A 24,017-nucleotide genomic window follows, 5' to 3' on the forward strand; every position below is an offset into this window, starting at 1 on the left:
CGTGATTGGTAGCTCGTCAACATTTATTGATTAGGTCGCCGTCAACCGCAACCTCAAACATTTATATGTATACGGTATCGAAAAGCTTTGACAAGTCTACATTTAAAACACAAGCCGTCCTTTATCTTTCAGTTGTTTGAATGGTTTTGTTTTTTTTGGAGGCGGGAAAGTGCACGTTTAAAAGAAAACTCAATGTTCGACATCCATGTTTTGGTGTCTTAAATGTCGGACGCAAAAGGCAGCAGCGCTGAACTCGCAGAGGAGACGAGCGACTCGGCAATGGCCGATTCCGACGACCCCTGGACGGAATCGCCGCAGCGACAGGTGCGCCGCGTCGGAAAAGGCGGCACAGCTGCGGCAGCGCGGGCAAATTTCACGTGGCGGCCTTTTTCCAAAATTCATGAAAAAGTCATTTGCTTCAAATTTCACACAAAACAAACACTTCATGACATTAGGAAAACCAGCTTTTTTGGGGTCATTTCTGCACCTATAACAAAGACAACAACAACTGAGAAAGAAGTTTGGCATGAAGCTTAAACTTGCATCCTGTGTGCGTCGAATCATTTTGGATGTTTTCGGTGTGCACCTGTGGCCAATTCGGTTCGGCAAGGCAAACGCCCGTCGACGCCGTTTCAGGTCCAACACTTGTCAGAACACAAGCAAGCGGAAAAAGTCCAACGGGTTGGCTGAAGAGCTCAAAGGACACGATTGTCTGAAGGCACAACACGGCGGAGCGGTGCTGGCAAAATGTTTCGCTACTTTCCGGGTTCCGATTCGCAGATGGACTGGAAACGGAAGACGTTTGGTACCACCGGCACGCTTCCTAGAACTCCTTCTTCGTACAGTCACCCAAATTTCAAACTTATCTTAAAAGCGGGAGTGGGACTTGATTTTTTTTGTTTTTTTTTTAAAGTAACTGATTTAGAGGCTTTGTAGTTCATCTCGATTCATCACATTTGAATCGTACAACAATATTTCTTATGAAACAGGGTTGAATTGAAATGGACTTCAGTGGCTGAGTGACTCCAATAATTGACACTGGTGGGAATATTGTTAACTCTGGAAAAAAGGCATTTGATTGCATTTCAATACAAAGTAGCAGAAAAACGAATAGAAAACATCGCTCGAGTTCAAAGAAAGAAAAACGTCTCCAGTATCGCCTTGAAATGGTTTCTGTGGCAGTCGTAACGTTGCAGCGCAATTGCGAGGGTCGAAGCGGCCCGATTTGCACAAAACCGCGCCTACCCGCGCGGTGCGTCCGGTGCGTCATTTTCGTTGTTTTGAAATGAAATTTGCCTCCCGTCAGCGCTCCGCCGCTTTGGTAGTCGAGCGCCGGCGTGCGCGTCAAGTGTCGTCGGCGTACCAGGAAGCGACAAAGGTTCCACCTTGTTTGGAACACAAAATGAGATGAAAATGCGTTTGTCATGAACGAAGCGCGACTAACGCATTCAGGTCCCAGCCCGAGTTGGAGTGAATTGATTTCAGTCTGGGAAAGAGGCTGTAACATCGTGTAACGCGGAAAATGCAAAGTGCTGCACATCCGCCGAGCGTTTGTTGCAACGTTTGTATTCTTGGCATCTCGTTATTCAGCGGCTCGGAAGCGTGATTGTCAATCCGCGAGTTGTGTTTTTTCCCCTTTTTTGCGTCGCGCAGCTTTCGTCGGAGAGCGGCGAGGCCGACGGGGACGAGGAGGCCGACCGGAGGTTTGCCGCTCGCGCGCTCACGGAAAGTTGCCGCTGTGATCATTTTTGCGGTAACGTTTCTCAAAGACTCAGGGGAGAGCGACCGATCGCAAACGGGGACGTGGGTGGCTGCAATGCGCCCTCGTCTCCAAATACTCTCCCGAGTGTTTGGACTTGGAAACGCGGCATTTGAACCGTTAGCCAGCGTCGATCTTTTCTGCGAGCGAGCGAGCGCTTCTCGAAGATGATTGGTACGGGTGTGCTTCGAGGACGCCGATTCCGAACGGTTGCGGCAACGGGTTCTGTTGGGTGTTGCTCGTGTGTTTCTCATCATCTCAAATCTCACCGCTGATCTTATTCTTCAGTTGACGTCATCCTTCATTTGACGAGTTTGGAATGAAATGTGTCATCGTTTTTGTCTTCTGAAGGTCCCGTCAGAGTGTCCGGACTCCGACAGTTGCGTTTGCGCCGAAAGTCCGGCGGAGAGCAAAGCTGCCGACGGGTTCGTCATCGTTCGCGCGCTTCTGCTTTGATCTTTTTTTTCTTCTACTCATTGACGGACTCCAGACTGGAACTATCATTAGAAGAAACAAGACAACTAACAAAATCAATTAGCGGACTGTTTTGAATGATTTTTCCCCCCCCCCCTTCTATTTGCTGAGACATTCATCTTGAGGATAATGTCAAAGAAGGCGGGAATAAAGAGACGGAGGCTGCCAGACGGTTCGCTGGAAATCGCTACTCTTATTGAATTGGTGGTATTAGTTCCCGACTGGAAATCCTATTTGAAGCTTGAAATGATGAAGTTGAATACCCGCTGTGAAGTTTGCAAGACTTGTCGCATGGCATTTCGTCGACGTCATAATCTGTGGAATCGTCTCTTCTTCTGTCTTTCAGCCAAGACAATTGTGGTAACGACAAGAAGATGGAGGAAGAGGAGCCGGTCAAGAATCCAGGAGTGAGTTGCTGCCGAACCAACGCGCACGCCCACTCAAACTCACCAGTGGAAATTGATGACTCATGTAATGTATGGCAAAATGACAGTGTAGGTCAAGATTGGGTGCGCAGTATCGTCAGTGCTGATGAGTATCTCCTCGGGTCTATAATTGCCCGAAGTCCTTCTTTGAAATTGTACTCGGCGAAGGCGCGGCAGTCTTCGAATTTGAGGGGGAAAAGCCGAGCGGGGCATCTGTCTGTCGGCATCCTCGAGTCCAGGAAGTCGCTGCTTCCTTCGCGTTTGATCGAGCCTCATACAGCCGGCGGTAGTTTCGATTTGCTAATTTGACGGATATCAGCCTGACCGCCGAATGCTGGCATCGCCTCGAGAACGCACAGAAAACCTTCCGAAATGGGACGGGAACTGGAAGCTCCTGTCAAAGACACTTGCCTTGTAACAAGTTCTTCAACTTCTTGCCTCGTCTAGTGTGAAGCTACAGTATGCGGGGTCAAGGGTCACGTTAGGGGAGGTTTTCTCTTGACCACAAACCTCGAGCGACGCACGCAAATTGAATTTGGAGTTTTGGTGAAAGGTCACGAAAGTCGAGCCTCTGGGGCGGAGTGTTCTGCTTGAACTGCTTTCGACTTTCCATGGAGCGCGCCGGTCTTGAAACGCTCCCAAGAACAAAAGCGGGTCCTTCACGGCACGGCCTCGTTGAGTTTGCGTGAACTGGTCGCTCCTGAGAAGTTCGGTTGTCTTTTTTGTGTTTCCCAAAGTTCCCGGGAGAGTTTTTGGATTCTGCTCCCTCTGACGGCCATCCGGTGATGGACGTGAAAGAAGGAGAGGCCGACGAGACGGAGGCTTCCGAGAGGTTTGCGTTGTTGTTCTTCGTATGGAAAATGCTGACTTGATCACGTGTGGCTGTATAAATAGAAAAAAGAAAATAGAAAAGAAGACACCGGAAAGGAGTTCAAATAGCGTCCCAATAAAAGCGACAAACGCGATCGTCGTCTCTGTGAAATGTCAGAGGTTCGCCGCTCATCTTACTTTTCCTTCGACCAGCACGGAAGCGGAATCGCGCCGTCCACAAGCAGAAGCTGACGAAGACGGACGCGTGCGGGCCAAAACAGAAGACGAGTCTCCCAAAGGGGTTAGCGGCTGATGCGTCAAACACTCTACATCCTTTGCTTTTGCTATTTATTATACTGACCGCAATGTCAGCTGTGTCACACTCCAGCCGCGGAGTCGTATCCGCTTCAATTCACCCGATGGAAATCCCGACGTCAAATGTTCTTTAGCGGCGGCTCCCCGAGTGTTCGGGGCAAATTGCGGAAATCAAATCGAGTCGGCGTACCGCCGAGCTTTGCTGTTGATGACGATTGCGTCTCAACATTATTAGCGTCGGAATGTCATTCGTTACTTTTTGACAGGCACTCAGACAAAAAGGTTATTTGATATCATCAGATATCAAGTCTTTGCTCATATGCTGGCGGAAGCTGCCAAGAAAAATGTACGCTTGATTAGAACGCTCGATATGAGCGGAAACGTCGCCAAGAAGATGATTTGGACATACAAGCATGATATTGAATAATGTCAAGAAACAACGAGTCAAAATGTTCATATTTGTAATCCCTCACGCAACTTGCTCACATCTGGCGCGAAACAAAATAGAAATTCACAATTGGAGTCGCTCGGGTGAATTAGAGGTTTCGTTTGCGTGCTCGTCGCGCTGGCGCGTGTGTACTTCAGGAGCCGAGAGACGGCGACGACCGAACGCGCCGGACGACCGAGTCGGCGCCGTCGGTCGAGGCCGGGCGTCGGGATCCGAAGACGGATTCGCCAAGGCAACGGGTAGGGTGGCGCCGTCCGCTCCGGCTCTTCGTGTTTGCTGATTGTGTTCAGCTTCTTCCAGGATCTTTCCATTGAAAAGCGTTTGTTGATAGACAACCCCCAAATGTTTCTGTCCTGATCCCGGATCAGGCTTTTTGCTGTCGCTGTCAGTTGCTCACGGACGACAAAAAGACCGAGCCTGCCGTGAGGTTGGTTGTTCTTAAGACATTCAAGTGGGTGACAAAAGTCAACAAGCGATATTCAAAAATGAGACCGAGATCAATCATTTCGAAGCTTTTTCCACCATTCCCGTGTCCTCAAACCTGTACGACTCAATTGTGCCCCCCCTCTCATGTACTGTACGTAGATTTCATTGAGTAGTACAGGCGAGAGGTCGTCTTGCTGCACACACACGGCGGTAAAACAGATTCTGACGGTGTGATGACCTTGAGCCAAAACGGCACGGCACCACGGTCAAAGGAAACGTGTTGCCCTTGTCAAATTCAAAACGGCAATATTTCAATAGTTGCAGACGAACGATCGAGTTTCTCAGTTTGAACGTGAACGGGCTCGTCTTTGTGGTGGGTTCCATTGAATGTAAGTTGAAAAGGATTTGCGAATCATTGGACTCTTGTTTTGATTTGCGTTTGGCACAACCTCCCAATTTGATTAGAATCGGGGTTTTTAAAAACACATACCGGTACCACCACACTTACAACTAGTACTACTGCGTATGATATCAAATTTTGCTACCGTATGGATTGTATTGTTTCAATGTCGATGCTTATTCTTACTCTCCTGCAGCCGAGGTCAATTCGGGCAGAAATCGTCTGGCGAAGATGTCCAAGACGGCAAAGCCATCGGGCACACCGATGACGTCGGCGCATCGCGAGCCAAAACGCTCGACGAGGAAGAGGAGCTTTTCGTTTCGCCATCGGAAGTAAGTACGCCGCCGTTCGCAGAAGATTCCTATTCACCCAATCGAGCTCAAGAACCAAATCAAACCCAGATCTCATCCGTACCAAAAGCCGATGTTAGTCGTACAGTTGCTATTCTCGTTTGGTCTCTTTGCACTGTGTACCCCGTGGACGGGTACATCTCCATATATTGATTCCAATTTACGGAGATGTACCCGTACGGTCTACTGGCCTTCGAGTAGTCTCGGCATGCACTTTTCAAGCACTTTTTTGTGTGCACGTGTGATCCTGTGAATTTTCCTGGGGCCTTTTTTTCTTCTGTCCCGCAGCTATCCGGGGAGTTTTTGGACTCGGTCGGCTCGGACAGTTTTGTGGAGATGGATTTCAACGGGAAGGAGGAAACTGAGGCAACCGAGAGGTTTTTTTTGTGTTTCGTTTTTTTTCTCTCCAGAGAAAACAGTGACTGAGAGGACTTTTATGGTCTTAACGGCGAAGGGCTCGTTCCGTACAAGAATTTGAAAGTACTGTTGATGGGAATTAATTCTCCCGAATGGAATTTTACCAAATAGAATCCCTTTTTTTTTGTTTGGTTTAATCTTTCTTGCACTTTACGTTCTTTTAGTCATTTGAGTAAACTTTCTTTGATTTTGCTGTTCTTTGTTCTAAATGCTTTTAACCTCGGCATGCACATTGAGTTACCTCGTGTCTGAAATGTGCTATTTAAATAAATTTGCCGAGATTTGAAGGGCTACTACACCAAAATACTTATTACTTACTATTAACTTTGTTGAGGTAGCCTAGAAACAAGGCAGCATAAAAATCGTTGCTACAGTGAAACGTTACTGTACAATGGATGCAAATGCTTCCAAGGAGACCAACAACCAGAATGTTTTTTCTTCTCGAAAGCGCCGAGTGCAGCCGAGATGAGTCAGGGAAGGAGTCGACGGGCGAAGACGCGGGCGGCCGTCTGGCGGATGACGAGCGAGAACGCGATGCGGTTCCCGACTCCGGGGCCCGACAGTACGAGGAGGAGCGCAGCTTTGGCGCAACGAGCGACGACAAGAGTCTTTCCTCGGACAAAAGTGGTGAATCAGCAAAGCAACCGGTACTGGCATCCGCTTTCTTCTAATACGACACCAACGTTGATTTATGGCAGCGGCCCGTACGGGGATGCCGACTGGAATCTCTGATTGACTTGAACTGAAGCTGCGTTTTTCTTGCTTCCTGTAGTTTGTGCGCTGCAGCGCTTGTGTCCGCCGTGACAACGAGCGCGAGGATCACGAGAAGACTCCCAAGAGGTTTTTAATTCTTTTGCTGCTCAGCAAACCGCGAGACTATGTTCAGATTTGGTGCACTATTTCCGAAAGTGCAACTCCAGAAAGGCGCTCCGGTCTAATCGGTCCTTTTCCCAAATGACCCTTGTGAAGTTATTCATGTTATTGCTTTTTTGTTACTAAAATAATGTGTTGCTGAACCGTCTTCATCTTCATGGTCTCGCGTCCTGCAGCGCGGAGGCCGTCGGCCGCTCCGGAACCAAAGTGGACGACGAGCCCGGCAAATCGTCCACAGTGAGTTGTCGTCATTGAGGCTCGCGCTAACAGACGTAAAAAGGAGTTTTGCAGACCCTGAATCGGGAGCAAGTACGAACAACATACTCGGCAACTGACAAAAGTCATTTGCGGTATATACAAAATGGTCTGATGCCGTCAAAGACATACGGGAAAGCAAAGTAGTCGCAGACCGTATATGTGGCTACGTTGGCTCAATTCAATTCAACGAGATGAAGTGAGAACTTGGAAAATAACTGCAGTTTAGATACGGGAATGGATGTTTCGGCTCAGCGGCTTCCCCTCAGATATTGCTTTCAACACTTTCAGACGGCAAATTCCTGCCTAATTTCGACATTAGAAAGGACTTCCTTTCTTTCCTGATTGCTCAAGCTATAATCAGCAAACGTATGTATATATATTTTAAAAAAGGGAAATGTTTATTTTATGATATACATTCAGCTCATTAACAGCACAACGAAGATAGCGCCGAAAAATGAAGTAGCATCTTCACAAAAAAAAGTATCTGGCACGTTCCTAGCGTAGGTTATGAATTCGTTTGTCAATTACGTGGGTGTCGTCGACACGTTCGACCTCAGAGGGTTGAGCCCGCACGTAGCTAGCTTGGTGCTATTCCCGCTCTTAGCGCCTTCAACTGGAAGTTAGCTAGCTCGAGCGATTCCCGCCCTTCATGCAGGCAGCTGCTCGGCTTCGAGCGAGCCAGCTAGCTTGCACACACGATTCAAATAACACTGAGCGAGCTAACACCGTTTCAGTTAACTGGCCGTGAGCAATTGACTATTTTCGGTGAAGTGAAAGGGACGTATCGCAGTTCACAGGCTAGTTACGTTGCTGACTCAGCTAGCTTACAAGCTGACAAAGTTTCATTCAATTCAACTGAACACTTTTTGGAACCACAAAATGTTACTAACTCTAATACTTTACATTTTGATTGACTCCGACATGACCTCTGAATCTTTGAGCTTCCTCTTCTGCAATTTGAATGCGTGCTTGCTCCAAATTGTGGAGAAGGGCGTCTGTTGAAAACTGCTCCGTCCTTGTCTCGGCAGTGATTGAGTGAAGAAGACACCAAAACAAATGTTCGGTTCGCAAAACCTTGCACTTTTGATTGGCATGCCTTTTTGGCCAATCAAATCATAACCGACGTGACCAAGACATTGTTATCCGCGCCGATACTTGCTGACTGAACTAGCTAATGTTACAGTATTCGAGAGTTCGGCTTCTCTCTGTTTATATACATGGTAAAAAAAGAAGCTAGCGCGACAATTTTGTATATAGTTCGTTTGGGGGAAAAAACACTGGCCCCCACACACACTGTTCTAACTACTATAGCCAGCTAGCTAACTCACCACATTACTTTTAAACAAACTTTAGATGGAGTTACCGAAATCGTGTTATACCTGGCTAGTTAATGCTAAGCCAAGCGAGCTAGCTCCAGGTCCATTTGAACGCCAGCTACGTTTATAATGTAACTTTAACTCTCCTTGTTTGTACACACTGCCCAGATTGGGAAAGTCAACTTTAAAAGCGAACGTAACCTTACACGACTCCTTGTCGGCGTTATACCATCCGGCCTCCGAACTTTCAAGGGTGCCCCGAACTTGTGCAGCCGTCGAGCTGAGGAACGGGGGTCGGTGGGTCCTCGCGCAAAGTCGCTTGCAGTGGCTGGAGCCCGCACGAGCTTAGTGCGCGCGTCCATATTACTGGCTGCCGGCAGTGTTCATCAGAGGCAAATACAAATGTCCTCAACTTATGTAATCCAACCGAAATATCCGTACAACATGGAAATCAATTCATCTCTCTCTCTCTCTCGCTCTCTATTTCTTGAAACTGCCTCCAGTCTGGACCATTTCCGTACCTTTTCTAACCGTAAACAGTACCCCGAGGTTCAGTTTTAAACAATGTAGGGTACATCAGTACCCCAACAGTACCCTTATTTTTGACAGCGTATGTTGTTTTGTTGTTGTTTGTGGTTTCTTTCAAAACGCTGTATTTCAATCTCACGGATGGTCTTTTTGTCGGCGTTTATCCTCGTACTTGTACCTTAGGACTCGGCGGCGGTCGTCGGGGATGGAGATCTTGCAGAGGAGATGAGCGAGCTTGAGGTTCAGTCTGACGACCGGCGGCCCGAATCGCCCCGGCAAGAGGTAGACTCCAACCAGTGACTCGCCGCCATCTTTATTTGCAGGGCTCCTCTCTGTCGTAGCTTATACAGTATCGACGGTATCTTGCTTTTGAGACTTGTTATTTTGTTCTGGTTGTGTCTTGAAGGTTTCAGAAAGGGTTTTGGACTCCAACGATTTGGTTTTTGAGACAGAGACTAGCAGTAAGAGGTTTGTTCTTCTAAATTAATTCATTGACAAGTACGACTGTCATCCTCAGGGCACTGAATCGATCGAAAACAAAAAGTCGCCTTTTGTACTGGGATGGGGCCTCCACGTTGGGGTTGACAGAAAACCCCCACACCGTGACCAGTACTTACCTTTCGACTCACACCACCCACACAAACTGCAAACTGGACGCTCTCAGAACCCTACAACTCACAGCTGATTATGTTATGTTGCCACCAGTCAAGAGGCCAAAGAGACAAAAGCATGCGCACCTGAGGGAAGTCCTCAAAACTTGTGGTTAGCCAGCCGGTCATTTGTAAAACGTGTGATGGACGCATTCCGCACGCATCAGGTCTGTCTGAGAAACATTTTTAACCAACACAACATTCCTCTACACGTCAAACAAAACCAAACCAAACAATCTGGTGAAAGGCGTCAGGCGCATTGCTGAATGCACTGATGTATAGTGTATATATATTCATAGATGTATCATGTTGGGGAAAGCCAGCAGCCACCGAGCAGACGCACGTCATGCACTAACTCTTCAGGTCAAGACTGTGGCTGTCTTCAAAATGTCGATATTCTGAACAGAGAAGACAGCTGGTCGGAAAGAGGAGTGAGCGAGGTCATCTACGTGAAGGTGGAAAAACAGCGCCACCTACAGTATCTCCCACATAGAATGCTGTCCTTTCAGCCCTCCCGAGAAACGCAATCATTTAGCCTCCAACAAATAACAAGCGAACAGCTCACAACTGGATGGAATATTAACGAGGGCGAGTCCAGCCAAACGACTGCTTTTGCATCCATTGACGGTGATGCCATCTGCGCTGGCGGCGTGCCTCCAACGTAGAGGAGAATGTTTTTTTTTTTCCTTTCCACACGGACACTCTGGCCACAGCTGTCCTGTCTCGCCCATGTGCACGAACCGATGACGCCTGCTCGGACGAGAGGCGAAACCTCTTCTAAGACAACCAGAACGGTCCAGTTGCGATCGAGTCAATGCCCTGAGAAGGAAATGACCTGGATGAAGTTCTTCACAGGCCAACTACTATGACCAGAAATGAAATTTAACAATCCATCTCTGCGTTTCCCGCTCCTCTCCGTAGCCGAGTTGAAGATGTCTACAGCGACTTCGTGGCCCAGGAGCGTGAGCACATCCAGTGCCATGAAACGGACGGGAGACGCAAAGGAGAGGAGGAAGAAGAGTTGAGCAAAGCAACTGGGGTGAGTGGATGTTGTCTTGCAAGGTTTTGATGGGCCACCTTCCCAAATTTGCCCACATTTGACTGACTACAACAATTTGCCCTCTTGCTTTTTGTGTGTGTTTCGCAAAGCCAGAGAAAGGTGGTATTTTGAACCAAAAATTGTTTTGCGGAACATCTGCGATGAGCTTTTTTTCTCCCCAAAATGAAACATTCAAAGAGGAGCAGTCATTGCAACATTTTTGCCAGGTGTCAAATAACGCCGCACTCAACTATGATGACTTGCCAAGAGCAAATATGAAAATATTGTTGCTAACTTCAAAACAGGATGCTAAATGACAAGAGCAATTGACAGTTTTCCAAGAGGCCACTGTCACCCGAAAAAAAACTAATGCAGAAAACCGATCATTTCGGACACTATATTAAATGTACATTAAATGTTCATTCCGTGTAATTCCAAGTCTCACGTTCTGCGTGGGCTTTCTCCAGTTGATGACTGCGACGAACATGCATTCGGTTAGGGTCATTGCAAATTGGAAATTGTCCATCGGTGTGAATGTGCGCGTAAGTGCTTATTGGTCTGTGTGTCATCAGCAGGTTGACCAGAAAAGTCACAGAAAAGCAAACAAGTCGGCATGCTTGGGAGCTTTCATGGCTCAAATACTCGTGAACTTCACCGTTCAACTGCTTGTTCGAGAGCTCCTTGTGCATTCGGAAGTTTAGCAAAGGTCCAATTAAGTCCGCTCGTTAGGCGCTACCGTACATTTTCGGTTCATCTCAAAATCGACCCGAAAAGCCCAATACCCAATATAAGTGCGTGTGTACGTCTGCACGCACATGTGTGTGAGTAATAGCTTTGTTTGAGTGATACAGCCAAGTGTAAATTGAATTTCCCTTTGCGGGAAATTCAATAAGTTGAAAACGATACAATTCCATTCGAGCGAGGGGCGGGGCACACATCAAAAAAACATCCATTCGCAGTCCGACCCTTCGTTGTAAAGTCTTCGTTTGAATGGTCAGTTCGGGAGGTGGCCAGAGCGCCTGTGGGGAAAAGAAAGACACCAAGCACAGAGAGAACATGCAAGTGCACTCCCTCAGAAAAGACAAAGCGTAAAATATCAAATATGCCCGAGCCTCTTACGAGGTGCATTTTTGAATCGCCTCGGCAACAGGTAACGAAGGAGCGGTCATGGAGGCTGAGGCCGGAAAAGGAAGAAGAGGAAGAGCTGAAGATTGCAGTCAAAAAGCAAAAGAGAAGACTCCTGTCTGAGGAAGAACTGGCCAGAAAGGAAGAGGAGGAGGCCTGAGCGCCCAGTGAGGGAGAAAGAAAAGACAATACTTTTGTATCGGGAGAAATTGCAGCGAGAGGAAGAGGAGGAGGCGACGAAATTAATGAGGGAGAAGGAGAAAAGAATACAGCTCCTGGAAGCGCTGAGGAAGAAGGAAGAGGAGGAGCTGGAGCGGCTGGAAAGGGAGATGGACAAACTCTGTATGGGAGTGGATCGAGCAAAGAAGGGAAAAGAGGTGAGTGCACTCTTTTGCCAGGAGGAGCTGACGGGACAGGAAGAGGGGCGAGCAGAGCAGTTCCACGGGGGAAAGGCGCTGAGAATGCGCCGCCACCAGGAGCACTTGAGCAAAGAGGAAGTCAAGGAAATGGAGCAATTGAGGGTTGAGAAGGACATAGGACTTTGCCCACGAAAGGAGGAGATCAGGAGAGAGGAAGAGAAGGAGGCAACGCAACTGATAGTGGACAAGGAGACAAGAATACGGCTCCGCCGGCAAGCGCCGAGAAGGAAGGAGGAGGAGGAGGAGGAGGAGCCGGAGCCGTCAGAAGGGGAGACGAAGCCAAGAACACATCTCCACAAGGAGAAGCTCGGTCCAGGTTTCCAGGGACCAGAAAGGGGAAAAGAGTCGGGGATACAGTTCTGCCTGCAGAAGCTGACGAGAAAGAAAGAGGAGGAAGAGGAGCAGTCAAAGAGGACCAAGGAGACCACAACGCATCCCCGCCACGAGCGGTTGGGCAAAGAGGACGAGGAGGTAGAGCAGTCGAGGAAGGATCGAGATATAGGACTTTGGCGACACAAGGGGGAGCTGATGAAAGAGGAAAAGGAGGAGCTCGCGCGACTGAAGAGAGCGAAAGAGACAAGAATTTGTCGACGCAAAGTGGAGCTGAGAAGAGAGGAAGAGGATGAAGCGGAGCAATTGAAGCGGGCCAAGGAAATGAGACTTCATCTCCGCCGGGAAGAACTGAGGAAAGCGGAGGAAGAGGAAGAGGAATGGTTAAAGAGCGAAATGGACATTCGAAAATGTCTCCTCCAGGAGGAGTTTGAGCGATTTGAAAAGGAGGCCGAGCAGTCGATGAGGGAAAAGCAGAGGAGGATGCAAGCCTGCCTGGAGGAGCTGATGAAAGACGAAGAGGAGGAGGTCGCGCAACTGAAGAAGGAGACGGAGAGAAGAATCGGTCGCTGCCTGGAAGAACTGAGGCGAGACAAGAAGGAGGAAGCGGAACGGTTGAAGCGAGAGAAGGAGAGGAGAATGCAGCGCCACCTGGAGGAACTCCAGAGAGAAGAGGAGGAGGAGGCAGAGATGTTGAAGAGGGACAAGGAGGACAGATTTGATATTTGCCAGGAACAACACATGAGAGAAAAGGAGGAAGCGGCGGAAGAGTTGAAGAAACACTTTGACGCCAGCAAATGTCTCCTCGAGGAGGAAGACCAGGCTGAGCAAATGAAGAGGCAACGGGCCACGAGAACACCCTTACGCCAACAAGAGGAACTCAAAAGACATGAAGAGGAAGAGGAGCAAACGGAGAGCGAGAGAAGAACACAGCTCCATCTTGAGGAACTGACGAGCGACGAAGAGGAGAATGAGCAATTCATGAAAGGACAGGACTTGAGAAACGCTCTCTTCCAGGACGAACTTAGCAGCGAGGCGGAAGAGGTGGCGTGGCTAAGGAGGGGCAAGGAGATGAGAATCAGACTTTATCAGGAGGGCCTTCGGCGAGAGGAAGAAGAGGAGATAGAATTCTTGAAGAGACAACGGATGCGGCGAATATGTCTTCACCAGGAGGCGCTGAGAAGAGAAGAAGAAAAAGAAGTGGAGCAGTTACAGAGGGAAAGGCAGACGAGAATGCGTGTCTGCCAAGAGGAACTGAGAAGAGAAGAAGTGAATGACTTGGAGAAATTAAGGAAGGAAAAGGCAAAGAGAACAACACATCCCCTCCTGAAGGGACTGCAGGAAGAGGAAAGGGAGCAATTGAAGAGGATGAGAAAAAACCTCCATGAGCTGTTAAAGGTGGAGATGCAGCTCCATCTGGAGGAACTGATGAGAGAAGAGGATGAGGCAGAGCAATTGAAGACAGGGAAGACAAACGCGTGGCTCTGCCGGAAGGGGCGGAGCACAGAAGACGCAGCAGAAGGGCAGTTTATCAGGCAAACGGAGACACAAACGATGCTCCGTGAAGACCGACCGAGAAGTCAGGATGAAGGGCTCGGGTGCCTAAAGACGGAGATGAGAACGTCGCTCTGCCAGAAGGAGGTGAAGACAGAAGAGGATGACGCTGAGAAATTCAAGAGAGAGGAGACAAAATTATGGCTACGCCACAAGACAGACACAGAAGCAAAAGGACCGTTCGGGAGGGAAATCGAGAGCCAAACAATGCTCCGTGAAGACCGACCGAGAAGTGAGGATGGGGGGCTTGGCTGCTCGAAAAGGGAGAGGATCAGAATGTCCCTTTGCCTGGACGAGGCAAAGAAATTGAACAGAGAGAAGTCAAAATCTTCTTCTGCGATCGGAATCGCAGAAGAAGAAGTGGACGGGCAGTTTATGAAGGAAATTGAGACCCAAACCATGCTCCGTGAAGATGAGCCCAGAAGTGAGGATGACGAGATGAAGCGCTTGAAAGGGGAGAAGATCAGAATGTTGCGTGACCACAAGGAGCCAAGAGAAGAGGATGAGGCAGAGGAATTGAAGGGAAAGGAGACAAAATCCTGGCTATGCCAGAAGGAGTGGAGCACAGAGGAAGATGCAGGAGGACTGTTTAGGAGGGAAATCGAGACGCAAACAATGCTTCGAGAAGATAAACTGAAAAGTGAAGATGAGGAGGGAGAGTGCTTGAAGAGTGAGATGAGAAGGTCGCGTCGCCAGGACGAGCCGAGGAGAAAAGAGGACGAGGCAGAGAAACTGAAGAGAACCGAGACAAAATTGTGCCTACGCCAAAAGGGGCGGAGCACAGAAGAAGAAGAGGAAAGGGTGTTGGGAAGGGAAATGGAGACCCAAACAATGCTCCGTGAAGACGAACTAAGTAGTGAGGACAACAAATTGAAGAGGGAGAAGGCCAGAATTGCTCTCCGCCAGGAGGAGCCAAGAGAAGAGGATGAGGCTGAGAAATTGAAGAGAAAGGAGACAAAATCGGGCCAACGTCGGAAGGAGCGGAGCACAGAAGAAGAAGTGGACGGCCAGTTTATGAAGGAAATGGAGACCCAAACAATGCTCCGTGAAGACGAACTGAGGAGTGTGGATGAGGAGGTAGAGTGCTTGAAGAAAGAGATGAGGAGGTCGCGTCGCCAGGAGGAGCCGAGGAGAGAAGAGGACGAGGCAGAGAAACTGAAGAGAACCGAGACAAAATTGTGCCTACGCCAAAAGGGGCGGAGCACAGAAGAAGAAGAGGAAAGGGTGTTGGGAAGGGAAATGGAGACCCAAACAATGCTCCGTGAAGACGAACTAAGTAGTGAGGACAACAAATTGAAGAGGGAGAAGGCCAGAATTGCTCTCCGCCAGGAGGAGCCAAGAGAAGAGGATGAGGCAGAGAAATTGAAGAGAAAGGAGACAAAATCGGGCCAACGTCGGAAGGAGCGGAGCACAGAAGAAGAAGTGGACGGCCAGTTTATGAAGGAAATTGAGACCCAAACAATGCTCCGTGAAGACGAACTGAGGAGTGTGGATGAGGAGGTAGAGTGCTTGAAGAAAGAGATGAGGAGGTCGCGTCGCCAGGAGGAGCCGAGGAGAGAAGAGGACGAGTCAGAGAAACTGAAGAGAAAGGAGACAAAATCGGGCCAACGCCAGAAGGAGCGCAGCACAGAAGAAGAAGAGAAAAGGGTGTTGGGAAGGGAAATGGAGACCCAAACAATGCTCCGTGAAGACGAGCTGAGGAGTGTGGATGAGGAGGTAGAGTGCTTGAAGAAAGAGATGGAAATGTTGCGTCGCCAGGAGGAGCCGAGGAGAGAAGAGGACGAGTCAGAGAAACTGAAGAGAAAGGAGACAAAATCGGGCCAACGCCAGAAGGAGCGCAGCACAGAAGAAGAAGAGAAAAGGGTGTTGGGAAGGGAAATTGAGACCCAAACAATGCTCCGTGAAGACGAGCTGAGGAGTGTGGATGAGGAGGTAGAGTGCTTGAAGAAAGAGATGGAAATGTTGCGTCGCCAGGAGGAGCCGAGGAGAGAAGAGGACGAGTCAGAGAAACTGAAGAGAAAGGAGACAAAATCGGGCCAACGCCAGAAGGAGCGCAGCACAGAAGAAGTGAACGGCCAGTTTATGAAGGAAATTGAGACCCAAACAATGCTACGTGAAGACGAACTGAGATGTGAGAATGAGGAGGTAGAGTGCTTGAAGAAAGAGATGAGAATGTTGCGTCGCCAGGAGGAGCCGAGGAGAGAAGAGGACGAAGCAGAGAAACTGAAGAGAACCAAGATGAAATCGGGCCAACGCCAGAAGGAGCGCAGCACAGAAGAAGAAGAGAAAAGGGTGTTGGGAAGGGAAATGGAGACCCAAACAATGCTCCGTGAAGACGAACTACGTAGTGAGGACAACAAATTGAAGAGGGAGAAGGCCAGAATTGCTCTCCGCCAGGAGGAGCCAAGAGAAGAGGATGAGGCAGAGAAATTGAAGAGAAAGGAGACAAAATCGGGCCCACACCAGAAGGAGCGCAGCACAGAAGAAGAAGTGGACGGCCAGTTTATGAAGGAAATGGAGACCCAAACAATGCTCCGTGAAGACGAACTGAGAGTTGAGAATGAGGAGGTAGAGTGCTTGAAGAAAGAGATGGAAATGTTGCGTCGCCAGGAGGAGCCGAGGAGAGAAGAGGACGAGGCAGAGAAACTGAAGAGAACCGAGACAAAATTGTGCCAACGCCAGAAGGAGCGCAGCACAGAAGAAGAAGAGAAAAGGGTGTTGGGAAGGGAAATGGAGACACAAACAATGCTCCGTGAAGACGAACTGAGGAGTGTGGATGAGGAGGTAGAGTGCTTGAAGAAAGAGATGAGGAGGTCGCGTCGCCAGGAGGAGCCGAGGAGAGAAGAGGACGAGGCAGAGAAACTGAAGAGAAAGGAGACAAAATCGGGCCAACGCCAGAAGGAGCGCAGCACAGAAGAAGAAGAGAAAAGGGTTTTGGGAAGGGAAATGGAGACACAAACAATGCTCCGTGAAGACGAACTAAGTAGTGAGGACAACAAATTGAAGAGGGAGAAGGCCAGAATTGCTCTCCGCCAGGAGGAGCCAAGAGAAGAGGATGAGGCTGAGAAATTGAAGAGAAAGGAGACAAAATCGGGCCAACGTCGGAAGGAGCGGAGCACAGAAGAAGAAGTGGACGGCCAGTTTATGAAGGAAATGGAGACCCAAACAATGCTCCGTGAAGACGAGCTGAGGAGTGTGGATGAGGAGGTAGAGTGCTTGAAGAAAGAGATGGAAATGTTGCGTCGCCAGGAGGAGCCGAGGAGAGAAGAGGACGAGGCAGAGAAACTGAAGAGAAAGGAGACAAAATCGGGCCAACGTCGGAAGGAGCGGAGCACAGAAGAAGAAGTGGACGGCCAGTTTATGAAGGAAATGGAGACCCAAACAATGCTCCGTGAAGACGAACTGAGATGTGAGAATGAGGAGGTAGAGTGCTTGAAAAGGGACAAGATCAGAATGTCACTTTGCCCGGATGAGCCAAGAGAAGAGGACGAGGCAGAGCAATTGAAGAGAACGGAGATAAAATCACGGCTACGCAAGGACGAAGAAGCAGAAGGGCACTTGATGAGGAAAATGGAAAGGCAAACGATGCTCTGTGAAGATAAACTGAGGAATGACGAAGAGGAGGCACGGCGCTTGAAGTGCGAGACCATGAGAATGTCGCTCCGCCAGGGGGGGCTAAGAAGTGGAGATGAGCCATTGAAGAGGGACAAGCTCAAATGGTCCCCCCAGCAGGAGCTGAGGAGGAAGCAAGAGGAGGAAGGACTGAAGGAGGAGAAGGAGGTAAGAGCAACGCTCCACCGGGAGGGGTCGAGGAGAGAGAGTGATGAGATGGAGGAAAGGGAGACAATCCTCAATCTCAACAAAGAAGTCACGTGCGCTGAAGAAGAGCAGGAGAAGAAGAGATTGCAGAATTGCCCGGAGGTGCTGAGTACGGAGGAGGAGGAGGAGGAGGACGAGGAGGAGGACGAGGAGGAGGACGAGGAGGAGGAAGAGGAGGACGAGGACGAGGATGAGGACGAGGAGGAGGATGAGGAGGAGGATGAGGAGGACGAGGTGGTGGAGGTGGAAAGTTTAAAGAGGGAGAAGGAAAAAGGGGCGTATCTCCGGCAAGAAGAATTGCAAAAAGAAGTGGATGAGATGAAAGAAAACCCACGGGAGCTGAGAGAAGATGAAGAAGAGGACGAGGAGCTGGAATTTGTCAAGAGACGAAAGCAGAGAGGAATTTGCCTCTGCACTGAAGAACTGAAGAGGGAGGAAGAAGAGGAAGTGGAGCAGTTACGGAGAGAAAAGGAGATAAGAATGCGCAACTACGAGGAGGAGCTCAGAAGAGAAGAAGAAAAGGAGGCGGACCACTTAAAGAGAGAAAAAGAGCGGAGAATACATCTCCTCCAGGAAGAGCTAAGGGTAGAGGAAGAGGAGGAGGCCGAGCGATTAAAGAGGGACAAGAAGAAGCGAATGAGTCTCCTCCATGCGGAGATGAAGAAAGAGGAAGAGACCGAGCGATTGAAGTGGGAAAATGAGAGGAGACCGTGGCTCCACCAGGACGAACAGAGCAAACATGAAGAGGAGGAGCAGTTTAAGGGGGCTGAGGAGAAAAGAAGGAGTCGCTACCTGGAGGAAAAGGAGACGGCAGACCCTTTCGAGAGGGGAAAGGAGACGAGAACGCACCTTCACCAGAGGAGAGAGGAAAGAGCTGAGCTGGAACAACTGAGGGAGGAAAAAGACAAGACCATCGATCATCTCCAGGAGGAGCTCCTTAGAGAAGAGGAGGAAATGTTGCATCGGGAGAAGGTAAAGACAACTCCTCACTGCCGGGAAACACTGAGGGAAGGCGAAGAAGAGGAGGTTGAGCGCATTCGAAAGCGAGAGGGAGAAGAGCCGAGAGCAAGATGAGGGAGCAGAACAGTTAAAGATAGAAAAGCAAAATCGAATGAGTCGTCTCCAGGATGAGCTGAAGAGAGAGACGGAGGAGTTGATCGACAAATTGAAGGCTCAGAAGCAGAGGAGAATGCGTCTCCGACAAATCGACCTGTGGGGAGAAGAGGAGGAGTGGAAACTCAAGATTGAGTATAAGGAAAGGCTGAGGTAGGTTCTTTCCGTATTTACTTCGTCTTTTTCCATTTCCGCCGAAGTCTGCGTCGAGGACGTCATTCGTTGTGCGAACATGTCAAGAGCTCGTGCATTGTAAAAGCAGCGGGGGTGGCTGGGGGGGTGAAAAGGGTTATGTGCTGGTTTCCACATCAATGCTACTTTTGTTAGTCTGTCAGGGGCTTTTTCCATTGTATGTTAGCATTAAGCTAGCGGGGTCATTCAAACGTCGAATTGATCGTCTCTCTGTCACCTCCTGAGGGCTTTGCGCCAGAGTCTCCTGGCCAAGAGGAGGGACGAGGAGATCTTGTCGGACGACGTGTTTGAGCAGAAGGACGAATTAACAGAATGTGTCCACATGGAGAGAGAGGAGGAACAACTGAAGAGCAGGTCGGACACAATTACACGCCGACACAAAACAGGAAAACGGATGACTCGTACACGGCATTTGACGTCTTGGTTTTCAGATCTCGCTGGTCTGATGAAAACAGCGCCAGTGCTCTTTTTCAAAATAATCATGAGCTGCAGTTTTGCCAATGAAATGCCAACATATTCTTATTTTCTCATGAAACAGTAAACGCCGTTCGGCGTTGGAGTCACTCAGAGTGACGGCCTTCCGTTGTTTGTTTGCGAGACGGCGCCCCGATTTGTCAATCCAATAAGCGTCTTTCGTGAGATAATGACATAAGGCCTCTCTCGTTTTCATGTTGAAGTTATCGCTTCATGGCAAAGAAAATAAGTCACATGAACGGGCATCATTTATTACTGTTAGCGCGTATTGACAGTATTGGGGTTATTGACACAATGCATATTTAGTGATGACATGAAAATGCAGAGATTGTGTGCGTGCGTGCGGGGGGTTCAGGCAGGACCGTGAAGCCGCCCAAAGAGCACTTTACCTTGCACTTGAAGACGAACGGGAAGCTGAACACGATAGGCTGAAGGCTCGATTCCTGAAGCGCCCGAAGGCCGGGTCCGTAGACGAGCTGCATGCACTGAGAACAGGACCGCAGGAAGGCAGGGGGGAGAACCTGAAGTTTCCGACGCCAGAGGTAACTAAAGTCGAGCGTCTTCGTGTTACAAACATGTTCCGAGGGCTGTTGCCGATACCCACCTACCTACATCGGAGTATAGGTCAAATACGAAATCGTTTTAATGGAGACGATCTGTGAACTCTTGAGCCTTGTTGTCTTTGAAAAGGTCTTGGGATGTACGCTACGGTAAGCCAAGCTTTGTCTGTTTCCTGAGTGAAAATGTATCTCAGCAGGCACGAGAGAAGACTCTGGATTCGGACTTCCGCGGCACTTTTCGCCCGCCGAATGGAGCAGGTAACATTGTTCCTTTTTATTGACTACACAACATAATGAGTATTAAGTTCTGTGTCCTTTTTCCCACATCCTCCCAATAGCTCCGGAGCCCCAACAGGAGATATTCGGCGCTTTCATCCCGATTCCTCAGAGGACGAACGGCGGCCATTTGTCAGCCTACCCGGCGGCCGCGCGTCCCTCGTCGGGTACTCCGGACTCACTGTTCTGTCATCCGAGAGCAACGACGCCCGTGGACCCGTTCACCACCACGTCCCTGAGAGAAACCTACCTCGCCAATCCTCCCGCTGGGTACTGCGATCAGCTGGGCCTCAACAAATTCAACGAGATCACCGTTTATCGTTTCCAAAGACAAAATGCACAATGGACGCCTTCTGTACACATGTGAAGACAGCGTCTACGAATAAATCGCTTCTACGTTTTCTTGTAGAAAATGGTCCTTTTCCCCTATTGAATCGGTTCAACCACCTGAACGTGCGATGCCTTCGAGTGGCAGCTCCTACACCGTATGAAAAACGACCACGGTCAAGCCAGCCGCCGCAGCCGTGGTTCACGCCAGACGTTACGCTGGCCAGTCCTCGCAACACGTTGGCGTCACGTTAACCGTAATGCTTCGTCGGGAGGAAATGGAGAGGGAACTCACAGCGGTGGAGTTGTTCGCAGTTTGGGAGCGCGACTGACCTTTATGGTCCGGCAGAACAGTGTCCTATTTTGACCACAGGCGTTTTCAAAGGAAAGGTCGCTCCTTGAGGCCGAATGTTATCGCCTTCCATGCATCAACCGTATTTGCTTCCGTTGACTTACATTTGAAATTCTTGGATAAATTGCATTTATCATCTATTCATTCTTGGTTAAAGTTGAATTTTGCACTGAAAACTGTAAAACTATAGAGGAGTAATCATGATTAAAAATCGTGATCGCAATATTGATCAAAAAAATTGGAATGATCTAACCCTAACCCAAAATGATCGAAATGAAGGACAAACCGTTTCAAAAATGCCGACTGGAAAATCAGATAGAAACCGATTTGTATTCCGTAGTACCAGTCGGTGAAACGCCGGTTTAAGAACCTTGAAGACGTGTGTAAAACTGCCAGCCGGGATGGTTTGTTTAACGACAGTACGACGCAACTTCGTTACCTGCGGCAAGTAGCGACATTGTCATTTTCAGTCAATTTCATTGAAATCACTCACCTAAAAATGCTGCTGCGATGCATGCTGGTGCTACAAGGAATGCAGCTCGGTGCACTTGTGCAGTTCCTGTCCACACAACATCAGGACCTCGCCGAGATGTTTAACGAAGCTGGGAAACGCACGCTTTTCGGCAGATGCTCGTCAGGTGTCGGTGCTACGTGAGTTTGCTGACCGGGTGGTGAGGAAGATAATCTTTGCATCAATGTGAAGACCACCAAGGAGACGGCGGTGGACTTCAGACCTCTCCCACCCTGCACATGAGAGAAGCATCAGCGGAAGTGGTCTTCAGCTACAAGTACCTCAGAATCCACCTTTCCCGGGGCCTCGCCGGGGCCCAACGGCTTGCTCAAGATAGCGCGCCGAGGTGCCTGCGAGGTGCCGGACTGCGGAGCGGTGTCGCGAGGAGCCTCGACAGATGCGCAGAGGAGAGCGTCCGCGGCACCGGCGTCACGGCGCGTCTCGGCAGCTGCCCGGCTGCAAAGAGGAAGGAGGAGCTACGAAGAACAGTGAGGGCGGCTCAGAAGATGGTGGTGGGCGGCCTCCCCACCGCCGCATACATCTTCACTAGCTGGTGCAATAAAAGGGCTCTCCGCATCATCAAAAGACCCAACCCACCCTCTTCCGTCCACGCCCCTCAGGCAGGAGGCTCCGGAGCATCTGGCGCAGGACCACCAGGCTAAGGAACAGCTTGGACTATAAAACTCGGAAGTGCTCTGTCGCTCCGATGTCAGTGCCCCCCTCCACCTATTCACCCCTGCACAACGAACACTTTATTATTTTCAAGTACAAAGGACCATGCTAATCATGCAAAAATGCCCAGTTCAAACCTCTGGCATTTGTATTTTCGCTGCATCCAAATCCTTGCTCCAGTTGCATCTGTGAACACTTTCATATCTTTTTTTCAAATCTTATTTTGTCTTATTGTATTTATATTTCACAAGTCTTGAGACTTACTGGCCTAATCTGGCACGTCGGGTATCAAATTGCGTGCCATATGCCGTGTAAACGTGCGTTGGTATGACAGAGTCTTTGAACGTAGAATAGTTACAGACAAACCTTCATGAGGAAAATTGATCAGGCTTTCTGCTTCCCCACGCAAAATCAATGAAAGAAACGAAGCACTACTTCGTGGCCCCGTGATTTAGGATCACAAAGCAAAGAAGGTGTTCAGCTTTCTGAACCTTCCCTAACCTCCATGGAGGAAAACACATCTGTTCCCTAGAACACCCCCGGCCCATGCAGGACATGGCAACTACGTCAACAATGACAAATTGTATTTTGATTGCCGCTATGAGGTTTGCAACAGAAATTTCAGCACAACCTGATGTAAATGGGACAGCCATAAAGGTCTACGAACGGACAACTCAAAGCATCATTACATCAGGATAGAATAGGAGGTTTCCAATGAATGACGTTAACGCAAATTGAAAACAGTCAAACTACACAACAGACGCGCAGCTGTGGACTCCCAGACTGGAACTGGAACTCTCGACTTCTGGGTGTGGCTAGCGGTCCAGGTAAGGTCTTTGAGAACAGATTCTCATTTGGAATGCCAACCTGGCAGCAGGCAGAAGAGTAAAACAAAGCAAATACATTCAAGTATATGACAAAATGGATGTCCATTTGATATTTCTATTTGGCCGACCGGTTAGAGCGTCTGCCGCCTCGCAGTTCTCAGGAGGGCAGGGTTCTGCCCCTTTCTGCCCCTTTTCTCCGGGCACCCCGCTTTCCTCCCGCACCCCAGAAACATGCACGGTCGGTTGATTGAAGACTCTGAATTGCCCGTAGGTGTGAATTTGAGTGCGAATGGTTGTTTGTTTGTATGTGCCCTGCGATTGGCTGGCGACCGGTTCAGGGTGTACCCCGCCTCCTGCCCGATGGTAGCTGGGATGGGCTGCAGCACGCAATCCCTCGTTTTCTTATTTGATATGCACGTTACAAAGACATTGGACAAGTGTGCTAGTTCGCGACACTTGTCCACAGGAGGCCTTTAAGAAGGTACATAGAATACAAGAATGAAGATTTCAAACTATAGTCATAGTCATCCGTTTCAGGATTAAACATCACGCCTGTGTTGGTATTCTCATTCATCCAGACCATTTCACCCTCGGGGCATTGTATCGATCGCAACTGGACTCTTCTGGTCATCTTAGCGGACGCTGAGCAAGTACACGGACGTCGGGCTGTCTTATCCCGCCTCGGCGCCTGAACTGATGAAGCCTGCTCGGACGAGAGGCTGCTCTTCTCACCAACACATTTGTGTCTCTTAACCCGTTGCTTCTGAGAGAAACTTTGAGCACAAACTAAACAGGAAAAAGGTTTCTCCCCAGTGTGGGTTCTTGTGTGACTTTTTAAGTTTGTCTTCTGAGAGAATCTTTGCGCACAAACTGAGCAGGCAAAAGGTTTCTCCCCAGTGTGGCTCCTTGTGTGATTTTTTAAATCTCCCTTCTGAGTGAATCTTTGACCACAAAATGTGCAGGGAAAAGGTTTCTCAC

The 24,017-nt window shown here is 49.1% G+C and overlaps 2 protein-coding genes across 2 annotated transcripts in view; both read left to right on the forward strand.

Moving 5' to 3' along the window:
• LOC133414144 (trichohyalin-like) overlaps window positions 1–18,903 on the forward strand; it is a 25,883-nt gene extending 6,980 nt beyond the window's left edge. Inside the window, exons 11-25 of the mRNA XM_061699294.1 lie at window positions 2,111–2,184; window positions 2,580–2,961; window positions 3,396–3,490; window positions 3,647–3,756; window positions 4,369–4,463; window positions 4,600–4,658; window positions 5,254–5,389; window positions 5,696–5,784; window positions 6,273–6,471; window positions 6,597–6,715; window positions 6,874–6,934; window positions 8,983–9,081; window positions 9,206–9,267; window positions 10,371–10,488; window positions 11,706–18,903. Coding sequence (XP_061555278.1) covers window positions 2,111–2,184; window positions 2,580–2,961; window positions 3,396–3,490; window positions 3,647–3,756; window positions 4,369–4,463; window positions 4,600–4,658; window positions 5,254–5,389; window positions 5,696–5,784; window positions 6,273–6,471; window positions 6,597–6,715; window positions 6,874–6,934; window positions 8,983–9,081; window positions 9,206–9,267; window positions 10,371–10,488; window positions 11,706–18,809 — 8,802 coding nt within the window. The 3' untranslated portion in view covers window positions 18,810–18,903. The remainder of the gene's footprint in view (window positions 1–2,110; window positions 2,185–2,579; window positions 2,962–3,395; window positions 3,491–3,646; window positions 3,757–4,368; window positions 4,464–4,599; window positions 4,659–5,253; window positions 5,390–5,695; window positions 5,785–6,272; window positions 6,472–6,596; window positions 6,716–6,873; window positions 6,935–8,982; window positions 9,082–9,205; window positions 9,268–10,370; window positions 10,489–11,705) is intronic.
• On the forward strand, window positions 4,973–11,722 carry LOC133413481 (uncharacterized). Its single transcript, XM_061697948.1, has 9 exons — window positions 4,973–5,389; window positions 5,696–5,784; window positions 6,273–6,471; window positions 6,597–6,664; window positions 6,874–6,934; window positions 8,983–9,081; window positions 9,206–9,267; window positions 10,371–10,488; window positions 10,603–11,722. The coding sequence occupies exons 1-9, from the start codon at window positions 5,183–5,185 to the stop codon at window positions 10,618–10,620; spliced, it is 921 nt and encodes a 306-aa protein (XP_061553932.1). The 5' UTR covers window positions 4,973–5,182; the 3' UTR covers window positions 10,621–11,722.
• Window positions 18,904–24,017: the final 5,114 nt, after the last annotated feature.

The sequence above is a fragment of the Phycodurus eques genome, chromosome 15, assembly GCF_024500275.1.
Source record: "Phycodurus eques isolate BA_2022a chromosome 15, UOR_Pequ_1.1, whole genome shotgun sequence".
NCBI lineage: Eukaryota > Metazoa > Chordata > Actinopteri > Syngnathiformes > Syngnathidae > Phycodurus > Phycodurus eques.